This window comes from Melozone crissalis, unplaced genomic scaffold, assembly GCF_028551555.1.
Source record: "Melozone crissalis strain CALT ecotype California unplaced genomic scaffold, PUWL_Pcris_2 ptg000042l_1, whole genome shotgun sequence".
Taxonomy (NCBI): Eukaryota; Metazoa; Chordata; class Aves; order Passeriformes; family Passerellidae; genus Melozone; species Melozone crissalis.
The window spans coordinates 30,514,273-30,529,436 of NW_026535820.1; the positions used below are offsets into that span (position 1 = coordinate 30,514,273).

General features: G+C 44.1%; 1 protein-coding gene across 3 annotated transcripts in view; it reads right to left on the reverse strand.

The window, feature by feature from the left end:
* Positions 1–15,164, reverse strand: part of RIPOR2 (RHO family interacting cell polarization regulator 2) — a 52,280-nt gene that overhangs the window by 10,777 nt on the left and 26,339 nt on the right. For 2 of the 3 annotated variants that reach the window (XM_054284898.1, XM_054284900.1), the window contains exons 9-16: positions 12,278–12,321; positions 10,909–11,034; positions 9,362–9,510; positions 8,198–8,327; positions 7,514–7,660; positions 5,507–6,196; positions 2,719–2,903; positions 798–966 (exon numbers count right to left, since the gene is read on the reverse strand). In XM_054284898.1, coding sequence (XP_054140873.1) covers positions 798–966; positions 2,719–2,903; positions 5,507–6,196; positions 7,514–7,660; positions 8,198–8,327; positions 9,362–9,510; positions 10,909–11,034; positions 12,278–12,321 — 1,640 coding nt within the window. The remainder of the gene's footprint in view (positions 1–797; positions 967–2,718; positions 2,904–5,506; positions 6,197–7,513; positions 7,661–8,197; positions 8,328–9,361; positions 9,511–10,908; positions 11,035–12,277; positions 12,322–15,164) is intronic. The other variant, XM_054284901.1, reaches the window with a different exon arrangement.

Here is a 15,164-nt window from a genome sequence, read left to right on the forward strand (position 1 = left end):
CCCTTTTTCTCATACTGTGAGTCAGCAGAGTTTCCAGCTCAGCACTAAGGGTGCTGGAATCAGGCTCACGCTCTCCTGCTTCAACGAGCCTTTGGGAAAATAAAGCTAATTATAAATAAGATGGAAGAGTAAAATCATTGTGAAGAGGAAGTTGCAGCATGTTTTAATTTGTCAGGAAAACCCTGATAACCTCACTTATTGGATGTTTAAATTTGCATTTGCCGTGCATGGGCTCTGAAAAAAAACCTACAGAAAAGCCCCTCTAGTTGTGAGCACGAACTGACAACTTTGATGTCCCAGAGGAGCTGCCTCATGCTGCCTTCACCATGCCTGTTGGAGACAGATTCTCTCTGCCTCATGTGCAAAAATTTATCTCTATTCTGGAACACTGCAAGCTCATCTCAGTTAAACAGTGGAGACAGGGTTCCTGTTTTACCTCTGAAGACATGGGCTGCTTTAACTGGAAACCCATTCCACTGAGGACCTGCCAGCAAAGCCAGCAGGAGTTTGTAGCCCAGAGCAGGGGATGCCCCTGTTCCCCACTGCCCTGCCCCTCAGCCCTCCTGGGCATCTCGTGCCAAGCCCCCCTTAGTTCACATGTCAGGTCTGCTCCAAAACCAGCCAGGATGGAAATGATGGAGGCACCTCTGGCTGGGGTCAGGGTGTCACCATCCAACCCCAGCATGGTGTCTGTGCCAGCCCGGAGCTCCCACTGCCTCGCAGGAGCAGCGCTGACCTTGCCAGCCTGCAGGCAGGAAGGATTTAAAATAAATGCCCAAATGAGGTGGGGCTGGTACCTGAATGAGCTGGGTGCAGTACTGCAAGTGCTTAACTATGGTTATATCCAGGCTGTCGTTGCCTGTGGTCAGGGGCAGAGGGCTGCCAGCCACGCTGGTGCCCACGCCCGTGTCCTCGGTGAGAGCTTCGCTCAGGTGGCCTCTGGCTTCTGGGTGCTCCGTCCTGTAACTGGGGAGGAGGCAGGGAGGAAGAGGAGGTCAGTGCAGGGCCAGCAGCTGCCACAGCAGACACACACCCGCACCCACAGCCCCACTCACACACAAGGGGATGAGCAAAGAGCACGGCAGAAGAGCTGAAAGTGCACAGAAACCTGGTGATGGGCACATCATATCACAAAGGAGCAGGGCTGCCCTGCCTGGGAACAGGAGGGACGTGCCCATCTAGGGGACAGACCTGTCCCCTGACTGGCTTGCCCTGAGTGATGTGATGTTCTCAACAGCAAGGTTTGTTGTGGTTACTGTCCCTTGGTGGTGACAGTTTTCTCCCATCTGTGACGAATCACCTGCCCAGTCACTCTGGATTAAGAACCATGACAATTTGTACCTTCCCAAGCACTGAGCTGCTAAGAACAGCTCTGTGCTTGCAGAGTCCTCCTGCTGTCAAATTTAAGGTTCATTGCAGAAGGAAAGGAAAACCACTGCTGAAGTAAGAGACATGATGTTTTCATATGCAGTTTTAGACACAATGTGTACAGCTTACTTTGCCAATTGTTTCTGCAAGAGTGTTGAGCTAGTCTTACTGTGTTTTAAATCATTATTTCCAATATTGTCTTGCTGCACAAATGATCCTCCCCATGTTTAAATGCAAAGCCTGAGGTCAGTCCCCAGATGGCAAGTGTGTTTGGCTGCAAGTTCAGAAGTTTCAACACTTGCAGTCTTTACACTGAGTCACACACTTACACATCTAAAAATGGAAGCGGGAATCTGCACTGTCTGGGGATGAGCCAGAGGGGAAAAAAAGAAATTTTAATTTCTATTTTAACGGGTTGAAGCTAGATCCTTAAATCAGCACAGACCGGACTGAGGTCAGGGTGCCAGTTCAGCAAGCAACACAATTTCCCAATTTTTTTTTCCCACCAAGTCTTATTCTGGAATGAGGACATGATGGGAACAGCACGGTGGTTGCTCATTGCACTCAAACTGCTTTAAGCAAGCTGTGAGTAGTACAGCTTCCCGGCTGGAGAGCACAGGCAGGGAGGGAACCGTGTTCCTTTCTCTTTTTCCAGCTCTAGTGCCGCTTACGTGCCTGCTGGGCATCGTGTCAGCTCAAAGGAGGCAAACATGCTTTCAAGATCTAATGATTGAAGCACAGCATCTTAAAGTCACACAACAATGGCAGGCCACGGCACAACACCACAGCTTTTTTTGTTTTCTCTTTTTTTTGCTTTTTTTTTCTCAGAAAGACCAAAAGTGATGAAAGAAGGGCAGGTGACACGCAGGGCCATGAACAGAGTACCAGTCATCACTCTTACATTCCAAAGGCAACCTACATCATGCTGCTTAAATCTGGCCCTGTGTTATTGTTACTGACAAGCTTAATCCACTGCAAAGACTCATTCGGCTAGAGAGAAAAGACAAAGGGAGGGGGGAAAAACCACAGAGGAATTAGTAATTACATCCAAGGAAAGCCAGGTCCAAACCTATGTCAAGGAAGAGGCTCTGCCAGTATTGATATCAGCCTAATTTAATTTACCCTTCTCCTCTGGAGGACAGATTGCATATATTTCAACAGAGGAAAAAAAATGGTCCTGGAAACTAAAGATTTTGTATGCAGCATCCATGGGGAGCCCTCTGACCCTAAAACTCATCAAGGATTAGTCAGTCTTCCTTGAATAAATTGTGCACCAGGATCCCCTGTTAGTGACAAAGAGCCAGGGTGTCAGTTTGGCGTAAGCACAGCTGGCAGGTACTACAAACTTACCTATTCTTCTCAATCTCAGTATCTGAAAATACCGAGTCTGCACCTCCTCCACCATTACAAACCTCCACACCACCACCATCCTCATCATCAAAGTCAGAGGTGTTCAGGAAATCAAAGCTTTCTAAAGCACTTTCAACTGTTAGACTTAAACTGGAGGACCTGCTTCGGCTTACTGCTGGCTTGCACTGCAAAGGCAGAACGAACCAATGAAAACCCCAGGTATTAGCTACTACAAGAAAGATAAGAAAAAAATTGATAAAGTTTAAAACTTCAAATTCTTCATTTTATTTTTAAAACTTCATTTTATTGGGTGTTTCATTTCAAGCCTTCATATTCATAGCATATACAATCAAAGCCTGAGAACTGGAGAAAGCCTTTCATTCCTCCTCCCCTCCTCATGCTACCCACTCTCTTCCCCAAAGGAAAACCCTCAAAGGCAAAATTCAACATGTTTTATAGAAATGAGAAGAACTTCTTGAATCCAAGTTTCTCAGCCCTTGGCATTTTCCAAAAGGAACGACGAGAATTAATGCAATGGAAGTTGAAAGGGGAAGGCACATTCCTTAATTGCTGTTCTAGCTACAGAAGCCAATTTATACATATCCAATGGCACTCCCTGATTTATTCCAGACGTAACTCTAACAGACCTTAGCCAGGAATGAATTTCATCCCATAGCTGCACATTTATTAATGGAATGAAAGGAGTTTTGTGGCCTTTGAAGCCAAATGGATTATCAAGGAAAAGTCAATAAAGTATCAGATTCCTAGGTGACAGAGAAAGGCAGTATTGTAACTCATAAATTAACAGTGCTAGAGAGAGGGTAAACCATCCCCACCTCACCACAGGGAAGAAACGCAAAGGAACCTTGCTGTTGCTGTAGGAAGTATGAAATACCCTGGCCCCATGCGGCATTTCATCCACATGTGCCCTCAGAATTTCTTCCAGGGTTATCCTGAAGAGTCAGATGTAACTTGAGGGATCACCTCCATAGGTTGGCGCAATGACTTCCAACATCTTTCACACCATGTGATTATTTGATCAGAAACAGTCGTGAGCCACTGGTGCCATTACACAGGCCACATCCTCCAGTCCCAAGCAGGAGCCATGACTTTGTCTCAGCTCACAGAAAAATGCACTGGCCTCTGAGGAATTCAGATCCAGCACCAGCTGCTCTAGAGCTGAAGGCAGCTGGAGTTCCATTTGTAATTCATTTGCACACAATACCAATGGTCATACATTTGCACTTAGGATGTCTGAGTCCTTAAACTGACTGTACAGTCAATAGCTGATCAGACACAATTCCCAACACATCTGTGATGAGGATGAGTGCTGTATCCTGCTTCTTGTGCAGCACCAATGGTTTCAGCTTCCATTTCCTTCAGGGCTTGGTAGTGCAGCTTCTTCAAGCAAACAGGAACAGCAACATGTGGGCCATTTTCTCTGCTCATCCAATAAGGCCAAGAGAGGTTTCTTCAGCCACAGCTGGATTCCAGCTCAACCCTTCTGCAAGAGGAGCCCTTTTCTGCATGGCTGCTGGTGATGCTGAGTGCCAGTCTGTGAGCTGACCACCAGACTTCCACAGGTCTGAAGAGGCATCCATCTCGAGTGTGCAGGAATCCTGTCTGCACACATCCATCCTCTCACCCCCATCCCATGTCTGTCTGTTTGTAACTTCTGATCAAAGCAGCCTAAATAAACAGTGTCTCTCTGCCCTTTGGATAGTCATCCTCTTGTACCAAGTTAGAAACTAATAGTAATGGTACCTTTGCCTGCTCAAACCTCTCTAGGAATAAATAATGCAAGGAATGGAGGCTGCAGGCTGTCAAAAAAAGATGCTTAATTTGGAAAAGTACCATGCAATGGAAATAAGGGGGTTAACAAAGTTTCTTTTAAAAAGATAATGCAGAAGAATAAATGATTCCCTGCTTCTTCCTCAGCCATATTTTTGAATAATGAGGCTTAAATGACTAGCAGACCAACTTGCATATGAATATGAAGCATTTGAAATGATTATTTCCCATATAATACTGTTTGCAGAGTAACGTGTCACGAGTTGTTATTCACAGGGGAGATACAAGTAACAGTGACCTCCAGTAAACATATTAGCAACACACATGCAAACCACTTTTCTTCTGATTTTTAACATTATTCTCTGCATCTTGATGTGATGACAGGATGTCTTTCATTATGAAAATGGATGAGGGGAAAAAGGAAAAGGCCATGCCGAGGTGACATGGGGACAGCAACCTTCAGTGACACTTGTGCTTCTAAATCCCTTTGGCAATTTAGAAAATTCAGCTTGTATGGCTACAAGGCCTGATCCTCAGCTGGTGCAGTTTTGCACAGCTCCATGCAGTTCAGGGGCAGTATGCTAAAGTACACCCACTGAGGATGTGACTCATAGATTTCAAAGGCAGAAGTTTGGCTATATTTGATCCCCAGTATGGCACAAGCAATGGGTTCACAAGAGGTGATTCACAATGGTTCACAAGGCATTCAGGGAAGGGTATAATTTAATTACCCTTCTGTCACAGCACCTTTTTCTCTTTCCCCCAGGTTTTGATAAAAGATCTGTTGCTTGAGGACACAAGGCTATGACAAGCACGTTGCTGACAAAAGTTTAAAAATGCAACATTGTGAAAGGATGCTCCAAGCAGGAGCAAATCTACTGCTACCAGGGAATTCTACTATTCTCCAGAAAGCCTACTTTGATGTTTGCGAGGCAGGCAAGGAGTTTGTACCTGCTCAGATTTTCTTTAGGGTAGCATTTTCTGAAATTGTACTCACTTTTAGGATGTCATCTAGATGCATGACTTCTTGATCCAGGTCCTGAAACTCTTTATACTGCTCTTTATGTGGCTCAAGAGCTAAGAGAAGCCCTTGCAAGGCTTCCTCAATGCTTCCATCGAGATAAGACTTATATCCTTCTGATTCCCCACTAATGGATCCCTCACAAGGCAGCCTCTCTGGGGTCAGGGGTGTCTCTGCTGATGTAAGCCTTTTGACCAGCTGCTTTGTGATGTTGCCCTCATAGGTATCCAGCTCCACAGGCTTGAGTTCTGAGCCTTCATCCGTGTCCTGCAGGAGAGACACCGGGACGCTCGTTTCCACAAAGATATGATCACTCCCAGCATCAGAGACCTTTTGGCAAACTTCAGGAGCTGCCCTGGGGGTGTTCTTGCTCTCAGCTACCGCTCCCTCTCCGTGGGACAGCAGGTCCTTTGGCTCAGCAACAGAGTCTCTGTGGGAGTCGCTGCTGCTACAGTCCAGGCTGGAGCTCTGGGAGGACCCCAGGGCTCGGTGCTGGCTGGGGGTGGCAGTGATGTCAGGGCTGGAGCTGATGTGAGCACAGGAGGACTCTGCTGAGTTGGCAGGGGGCACAGCATCTTCATAAGGCAGGTCACCAAAAGTGAAGGAGAGAGGCCGCTTCTCAGTGGCCGCTGTGCCATTTTCAAAGACTTCATCTGGCAAATTTGACTGAAAAGATAATAGGGAGAAAGAGTTTATCAATGCAGCATTGGAAAGAGGAAAAAAATAACAGCATGTGCCCAGGAAAGAAAAAGGCAAGGCAAAAGATTAAAGAAGCATTCAAGACTTGAGAGATGGAAAGAGTATTTCAAATCAAACTTCCGCTTTCATCTGGCACAGGTCCTCAATTTCAGCATGAAAACTTCTGGAAAACCTGGGCTCTGCCATGCCTCTGCTAAAAAGAGAGCTCTAGGAAATGATCTCCAGAGAGTCATGAAATCTGCTCACCCTACTATATCCTCTCAAACTGCATTTCCAGTGCACTGCTCTAGTTCCTGTATCATAGCTCTTTTTAATAAGATTGTACATAAACCACCTTGTCTGCATTTTCCTACTCATTACAGATGTCTGTTCTACTTATTTTCTGACTTCTAAAGTAGCAATTTGTAAAATGTAACACAGTTTGCTCCAAGTTTCTCTAGTGTCATGGTGGTTAAATGGTGATAGTATTGTGCTATTTCCTTTTATTCAATGTCCTGCACGTGGCATGGATGTCTGTAACAATTGTTGAACCAGAGTTATACAGGAGTTCTCTCCAACATGAGTTTCTGTTGAAATGAGTCAGCCAGATTGGTGGTGTTTCATTAAAGAAGCAAAACCAGCCTATGCAGACTCCAGACTTATCAGGGCAGATATAGATATAGATACATATGCTCATCTCTGACTGACACATGGGGAAAAATCACTATAGGAGTCACCTGCCTATCTAACCTACAAACCCTGCTTTGTAATGTGGCCAGCTCATGGAAATGCATGGCACAGATGGAAGGCAACTACTATTTTGCTGACAATTTGCTGGAAAGAACTGTAGGCATCCACTATTGTTAAGCTTAAGGGTTAAGTGTCCAAAACTTGAAATTTTTTTCTAGTATTATTAGCAGCTTTTGTCCCTAAACATAATCATAGCCAAAGGTTTGTTTCTTCTTTTCTTTGACATGGGTGTGCTTTTAGCTTCTGAAAGTCATGTTACTAGGTAAATGTAGAGCGTCAATCAGTGTAGCAGGTGATCTTTAAGAACACTGGTGGCTTGTACTCCTGCCCTGCTCTCTGCCCATAGACAGCTGACTTCTGATCATTATCTCTGTAGAAACCAAGAGGAATTTTGATTTAATGGGAACTGCATGGGCTCACAGTTATGTCCTGCCCTCTAATCAGTCAGCAAAATGAGCGAGTTGCAACAGAGAGCGACACACAAAGCATGCGTGGGAACAGAAATGCCACACAGGAACTGAAAAAATCCTTCACCAAACAAAAACCAGGACTCACATATAGCTCTAGCCCTGCTTTGGGGCTTAGCCTGAGCGATGGCAGGTCACTAAAAGAGCGACTGCGGCGAAGCTTGTCAAAGAAAGTGTCTTGAAGAGCATCTAAGATTGTCAACTTTGGCCTGTCTTGCAGGGGATGCAGCCATTTCTTCAACAGTTAAAGCAAAGAGGGTGTGAGGAAGGGCAAGTTAAATGAATGCTTTGCAGCAGAGTACTAAGTTACAGGCATGGGATGCAGCACTTGCAAAGTTAATCTCTGTACAGATGGCCTGATTAAGCATTCAGAATTCGATTCATGCAAAACGCAGGAACACCCTGTGAATATCTTCAGTACAGGGGCAAATTTTATCACAGGATACTTAAAAATACTTGTGCTATAATAATTGCTTAACTACTGGTGCAAAATGAAAACACATTTTTTAAAGATTATTCAAGCATCACAGCAGTCAGGCAGGAAGGATAGGTATGCATTAATTGGCCACATAGTTTCAAAGATGCCAGGATCATAGTCACCTTTTTTTAGGATTAGCAGCTAGGAATGCACTTGCTTTATAAGTATTTGTAAGGGTAACCTGCTGGAACCAGGGCAAAAAAAGCTTAGACATGTAAAGCAGTGAAATGTTTGCAGTGTTTGAACTGCTCTAAGGTTTCTCATTACATAAACACGAAGCCAAACAGAGCTTACAAAGAATGAGTGGTCCTTGAAGGTTGGTGTTTCAGGAGTGCCTTGGCTGTACATGGACATTCTCCTCTGGAGAGCAGATGCCTTGCTCACATTTCCTGTGGATGGGGTCAAATCCTCAACATCAAATGGGCTATGGATACACAAGCAAGAGGGGAGAAAATAAAAGGTTGTTAGGCTTAGCAAGAGGGACTTTCAGGTCCATAGAAAGCATTTTTGAAAGGGTGGTTTATTAGCACATCAAAACCCAGAGGTAGCAAGTTTTTAAACTGAAGTGTTTAAAGAAAATGTTGTTAATTAGACAGCAGTCTCAGAAGTGTGGTTTTCAGTTCTGATAAAAGTGTTCCCTCAGAAATAATTTCTGTAGTGTAGTCTGATGTTATTCTTCTCACATGAAAATTATTCTTGAATTTGAGTTGCCAAGTGTCACACATACTAATGAGAAAGGTGCTCAACTATTAATAGAGCTGTTGCATTGTAAAGGAAACCAGGAGCTGTTATTGCTGGCTTCATGTTTATTGCATTACAAGAAACAGCACACATGATTGTAAAAAGTTAAATGCATCAATGCTTCTTCAGAAATGACATTTACTTATTTCATTAAAATGCAGTGAGAATTGGGTTTGTATCCTAAGGCTACCAGCTCACCTATGCTGACCAATGTGAATAGAAAACACCAAGACATTTTACCATCACTCTTGTGGTGTATGAAGCCCTTAAAAGCCAGCTTTTCAAGATGGGCCAGTTCCTGAATTTTGCTATGGTAGTGTGAATCCATAATCCATAAAATGATTTTAAAAAATAATAATAAAAAAATATATATATATGAGCACTCAGTTATATCCCATTTTCAAGCTTTGAAGTAAGCTTTAGGCAATTCTGAGATCTATCATCACTAAGCAGTTCCCATACCTTGTAATGTCAGTTCTTACCAAACCTAATTTAACAGCTGAAACTAGGCACAACCCTCTTTACCACAGGAAAAGCAGGCAAACTGTGGCTGACCATGAACTATTTCTCATACACCAAACTTGGGCCACAGTTCCTTCACAATCTTCCTCGGCAGGGAAAAATATCGAGAGAACTACCCACATGGATGAACCATTTTTCTTTGGTTGCAGTTTTACAGCTGATTGATTGATTGATTGACCAAGGAGTTCTACTTACTACCAGGTGATCTCAAGGTTCAGCTTTACTGTACCAAGGTCATTAATGTCTACTGCAACCACCTGAGGCCGGGCTGCAAACAGGTCTTTTGTCTCACAGGTTACACTTCCCACAAGGATATGAGTAGCAAGTCCTTTAACTTCTGTGACCTGTAAGAGATGAGAACAGGATATTTAGGACCACAAAAGGCATTGCAATCCTTAATCCCAAGATAATAGCTTTGATTGTCTGGCCTGGCCTCCTTGCCAAAGAGCTTCTAAAATATGATTGTCTGTTGCATTACTTAAGGAAAAAATCTGGGTTTGGTGGTGGGTTTGTTTTGGTTTATTTTTAGGAAATGCATAGTTGCATATGATCATGATTCCATGTTTTCTTTATATTTTTTATAGGGGTCAGAAGAGGACAACCACACTGGCTCAGACCAAGGGGCTGTCTAGTCTTGTATTTGATCTTTTGCACTAATGATAACCAGAGCCCAAGGGAAGAGTGAGAACAGGGAGGCCATAGAGTGTCTCAGCAGCTGACAAATTCCTGACTGGGAATCTCCTGATGTAACTTGCCTAATTAATAATTCCCAAGGGAGCTCTCTTCTAGGTATTTCTCTCTTGTAACTCTGAAGCCATGTAATTGTTTGCACCAAGGATGGCCTTTGGTGAGGACTTCCACAGATCTACTGTTGAGGAACAACCTCTGTGTATGTTGTTACAGTAGGAGGAGAGCACTATTCATATTTAGAGATATATTTGCCTGGGAATTCAGAGTGATAGTTCCATATGCAGCTCCTACACAAATCAGCCTTTGGCTGTTTGCTTGAAAGTCAGTTCTTGAGCCTTTTAAGTGAAAGTGTTTGGACAGAGTCCAAAAAGGGAAGAGAATATACACATTAACCTTAATAATACTGGGATTCTTGTGTACTATAAAAAGGGGTTCTCTCCTAACTTTCCACCTTAAACTTGTGTGTTAGATTGAGGAGAGTGACTCACCATGTGTCACAACTTGCCTTTCATTGAAAACCTACTGTCTCACACATCTGGGATTATTTTGGTAGTGGGTTTTGTAATCACCTGCATGTTTTTTCATAAAGTCTTTGCAGTGTCTAAGAGGGCCATTTCCCCTAAGACTTCCAAGACATTCTTCTATTTAAACTTCCTAACCAGGGACATCTGGAATGCTTTCTAGGAGCAATTTCTAGACAGGGATGAGAGAATGGGTATCTCTAGGTTGAAGGCTTATGGAAAAGAAAGCATATGGACTTCCAGACAGGAGAAAACTGTGTTGGGACACTGAGGGTAATGAAGATATGGAACAGTGATGAAAAGACTCCAGTTTGGGAAGAAAATCTCTCCCACAGCTCTCACATATGGATTAGTCTTGTAGTATCTAAACTGGACAATACTGCAGCACTTTAGTAGGTGTGTCAGAAATGCTAATTATGGCTCGTTTCTAAAGAGCTTAATGATCTGCTTCTGTGTTTTTGCTGATGGTGCATGAGAAGGCAGGCTCTTGACTCCTGCCTTGCTTGCAGGCAAAGCAGTCAGCATGCATACCTTAATGGAGATCAGTCCAACAATGAGAGGGAGGAAAACCATCTCTTCTCCATCCCAGCTTTGCTTGCCATTCACTTCTATCTTGCCTTTCAGTTTCCAGCGCTGGCGACCGTAACGCATGAAAATCTGAAAAAGAAAAATCCTCTCATTTTCTTGAGAAATCTGTTCTCATGATGCACAAATATCAGAAACAGAACTGGAGAAAGAGTCTGAGAAAGGCTGGAAGAGTTAGATGGTGTAGGTGCTGCCCTTCTACCTTCCCATCGAGTCAGAAGGAAAAATCTACTGGAGGATCTCTATCTCTCAGCTCTCCTAATTGCTCCTTTTGGTAGTGAACCCCTCACCCAAGTTTTTAACTTCATGTAACTTGATGACTCATAACAAAGCTGCAAGGCATTTAATTCCACTTACAGGGCAAGTGGCAGGGCAAAGGAGATTTAGGAGGGCAGGATGAAAGCACCAGTGGTCTATCCTAACATCTACAGCTTGTTGGAGCATCTGCCTTTCCAGCAGGTAAGCTTTTGGCCATTCCCCACCAGAGATCTCCCAGCTGTGAGGTTTTGGCTGTCTGATGATGGAAATGAATGACATCCATAGTGCAGTAACCCACTTTGAAGCATCAAGAGCAGGAAGATCACTTTGGGCCAGCTGGGAGACACCTGCACCAACTAATTGACCCCACAGAGGAAGCAGGAATCATTTGTCACAGGGAATGAGAGTGGGAACAAAAGAATCTATGATCGAGGCAGCTAGGAAGTACTATACTGGTTGGACGGATTCACTATCAATCCACTGCAAATTTCTTGCAAGGTTAGTTCTGTTCTGGTAGAGCTTTTATTTTAATCCATCTCTAATGAACACACTCCTGATGATCTCTATGGAAACACTTAAATGACCAGAGATCCTGATGCAGCCTCACAGCAGGTAACACCTGGGTCTTGAGAAATGGTTATTGTGTCTTTCTGGCACTGATCTCTATGATGAAGTAGAGCCTATGCAATCAGTAAAGGATGCTTGCAGGGATGTGTTCCATTTGCCCTACGTGTATGGGATGGGGCATATGATTTTTTCCAGGGGAATTAGAAACTTTTGTCAAAAATAAGATTTTTAAAAGTAAAAAAAAAAAAAGCTCAAAGTTCTTCTAACATCTATCACTCAGTTCTCTGAATGTAAAATCCAGGTCTTCTGACAGATGCCCTGACAAAAGCAGACATACAGAGAAGGCAAGGTTTTTCAGAGCACATATGGGAAAAATAATAGCTGTTCATTGAGGTGAAAAGGTTTTATCCGTCATGACACAAAGAGCAGCAGAGTTATGCCTTCCTTTTGATTCTTTTGCTATTTAATAAACAAACCAATGCAGACATACCTCGTATTGATCTCCTGGGCAGAGCCGAGCGAAGCCAGCCAGACCTGAGAAGGAAAGACACAGAGGGGCTGTGGGAGGGCCTGTGCTGCCAAGCATGGCTGAGCCCAGAAGTGGGGTGCAGTGGGGTGCCCAGGGCCACCACTGCCACACTTGGACAGAAGAGAGCAACACTCTCCTGCAGCCCCCCAGCTGCTGTTTACATACCCCCCTTACTGCTGCCTGTGCACCCTCCAAACCAAGACAACCCACCATCTTAATTTTCTATTTTCTTGTTTAATTTGTATAAAATTCATTGGGCTGTGGTTCCTTGCACATGAAAAATTTATACCTTCCAGCCTTTTTCCCTATTAGAGCCTGAAGTTTCCTTTCATTTAGGAACTGCAGAAAAAGGAGAAACACCTTCCTGACATCATCTGGCTTCAGACCCTCAGCTGAGAGCCCCTCCCATGGTGAGATGCAGGCGAGCTGCTGATCCCCCTGTAGTGCTGCTAAACGCTGTCTGAACGAGCTCCACACTTCCACGCACATCCCTTTTTAGCACATCTTCAGAGAGGCACAGCAAGCAACAGGGCCTCCTTCTGCTTGGTGTTTCCATAACATTATCATTCCCATAATAGCTGAGTGTCTTTCAACAGTAAGTGCATCACAAAATATGACTGACATCTGTAATACCAGATTAATCCCATTTTTCCCCAGAGTGGGAGAAGTAGCGCAGCAAAGCACTTGTGATCTATGTTTGGTTTTGGGGTTTTTTAAGGTAGGACATAACAATGCTATTTTTATATCAGCACTATGCATATGAAATGAAAGTTTCCTGAGGCTCCACACTGAAATCCAAGGGGAATTACCACCCCACTCCTGGCCTGCTGACCTGCTTTTCTACAAGATTCAACTGGTTGTTTTTCCCACAGAGGGAGCTTCTCCTTTCTCACAGATTCTCCTCAGTATGCAGCCATTGCACTTGTTTTGGTATAAAAACTTACCCAGCTTTGCCTGTGTGACCCTATGCCTCTAGTGTTGCAGTGCCCAAAGAAAGCATCTTGAGGCCACATACAAAGCCTGTGGCAGAGAAAGGGATGCCCCAACAGAACACACTGGGGTGTGTTAAAATCAAGGCAAGTATGAGGAGCCCTAGGAGTCCTGGCTGTATTTGCAGGGATGAACCAGTCCTGCTAGTTGTACTGTAGGAGCAACTCAATCCCTGCATGCAGTCATGGGCTGTCCCTGCTTATCTGCCTCTTCCATTTCTTTGACCAGAAAATATTTTTCTTTGCTCATCTTAGTGTTCAGAGAGGCCCTTGCACAGAGCTCATATTACCAATTCCTTTCTAATTTATTTACTGTTAATAAATAATTTAGGATTACTAGCACTCCACCACTGCTTCTCTCTCCCCAGGCACACTTTTATAAGTGAATTTGATCTCTCCTGGGACACATCACTGAAAGCATCTGAGGAAAATAAAAGGTCTTTTTTTTTTGCCCAGTGTATGGGGAGGGTGGGTGAGGAAACTCCAGCTTAAAACTCCATATGGATGTTGAAGTCTGTGAGCTGTGACTGGTCCAACCAGGCTGGCCAAGTCTTTTCAGAATGATGAAGAGGAGGCCAAATGCTGACTTGACAACAGGGCATAAGTACTTTCGTAGGAAACAACAGGGGACAGGGGGCTGAGGGAAGGAAGCAGGGCCACCTGGAGCTCATGCAGCATGTGCAGCTCTGCTGGTGTGCAGGATGCTGGACTCCTGAACTCCTGGCTGCTGGTGGTGGGCTCTGTGTAGCAGAGCCACCCGTGAGTCAGGCCAGCAAATTGTTCTCTCTTTAGTGAAACATCTGGGCTCTTCACCTCCTGCTGTCCTGGCTCTTCAAACAGCTCTAAGTAAGGGCACTTTCCTGTACATCACAACAGGACACACAGATTCCATACAGGAATTTCCACACTTGCTTTCCCTGGTAAATTTCAACAACTGATTAATTCTGATCAGTTAGCTAAGCCTGCTGGCACATTTATTATCTTGATTCTGAAAAATGATTAGGCTTTTATTTTTCTATAAATATCAGTCATAAAAGCTCTGTGCAGCTCCCCTGCTTCCTGACAGCATTGTGTAGGTTGGCTTGCTTTCAGTGTAAGTGACAGAGGGCACAAAATAAAAATAACTTTCACTGGAATGGCTAGGAACAGATAAGCTTTGGGGAGAGGAATGCTTTGATTTTAAATTAGATCCTAAAGTTAGCTGGATATGCTGCAGTATAACTTGAGGGGGAAACTTGCTGTGTGATCTGCAGGCTTTTTTGCCAGAGCTGCTGCAAGCCTTAGCAATAGCAATGGCTATATTGTCCTATAGGATTCCTATTCCTAGGGAAAACTATCTAGATAGAAATCTCAGATGCCCTAATTAGAGAATACTTAGTATGGCATTTCTCTTTGCTGTTTTCTAATTTGCGCTTCTTTACGTGATGCAAACTGTGTTCAGAAGCAGCTGCTGCTTGTGCTCTGTGCTCTGCTCCTGCACATGAGTATAGTACCTGCCTTCTCCAGAGCCCTTGAGTTCTGCCAGAGGATTTGGCATCCAAAAGAGAAGGGACCAGACCTCTTCAGACAAGACGTTTGTGACACTGTGACACCTTCTGCAACATGTCCCACTGCCAGGAACTGTGCACTGCATTTACAGCAAGTAAAGAAATGCCCCAAGGGAGCTGGAAAATCCCTTTACACACCCTGTGACACTGCTTCATTCAACATGTCCGTGCTGTGGTTCTGCTGTGGGTTCTTGTACAGAAGTATCTGTCTCTGAGTGTTCAACTAAAACCTGAGGGATGGAGCTAGGAGAACTCCAACATCTGCTGCAATTGTTTTCTCTGAGAGCACAGAGTAGCTATTTTAATTTAATC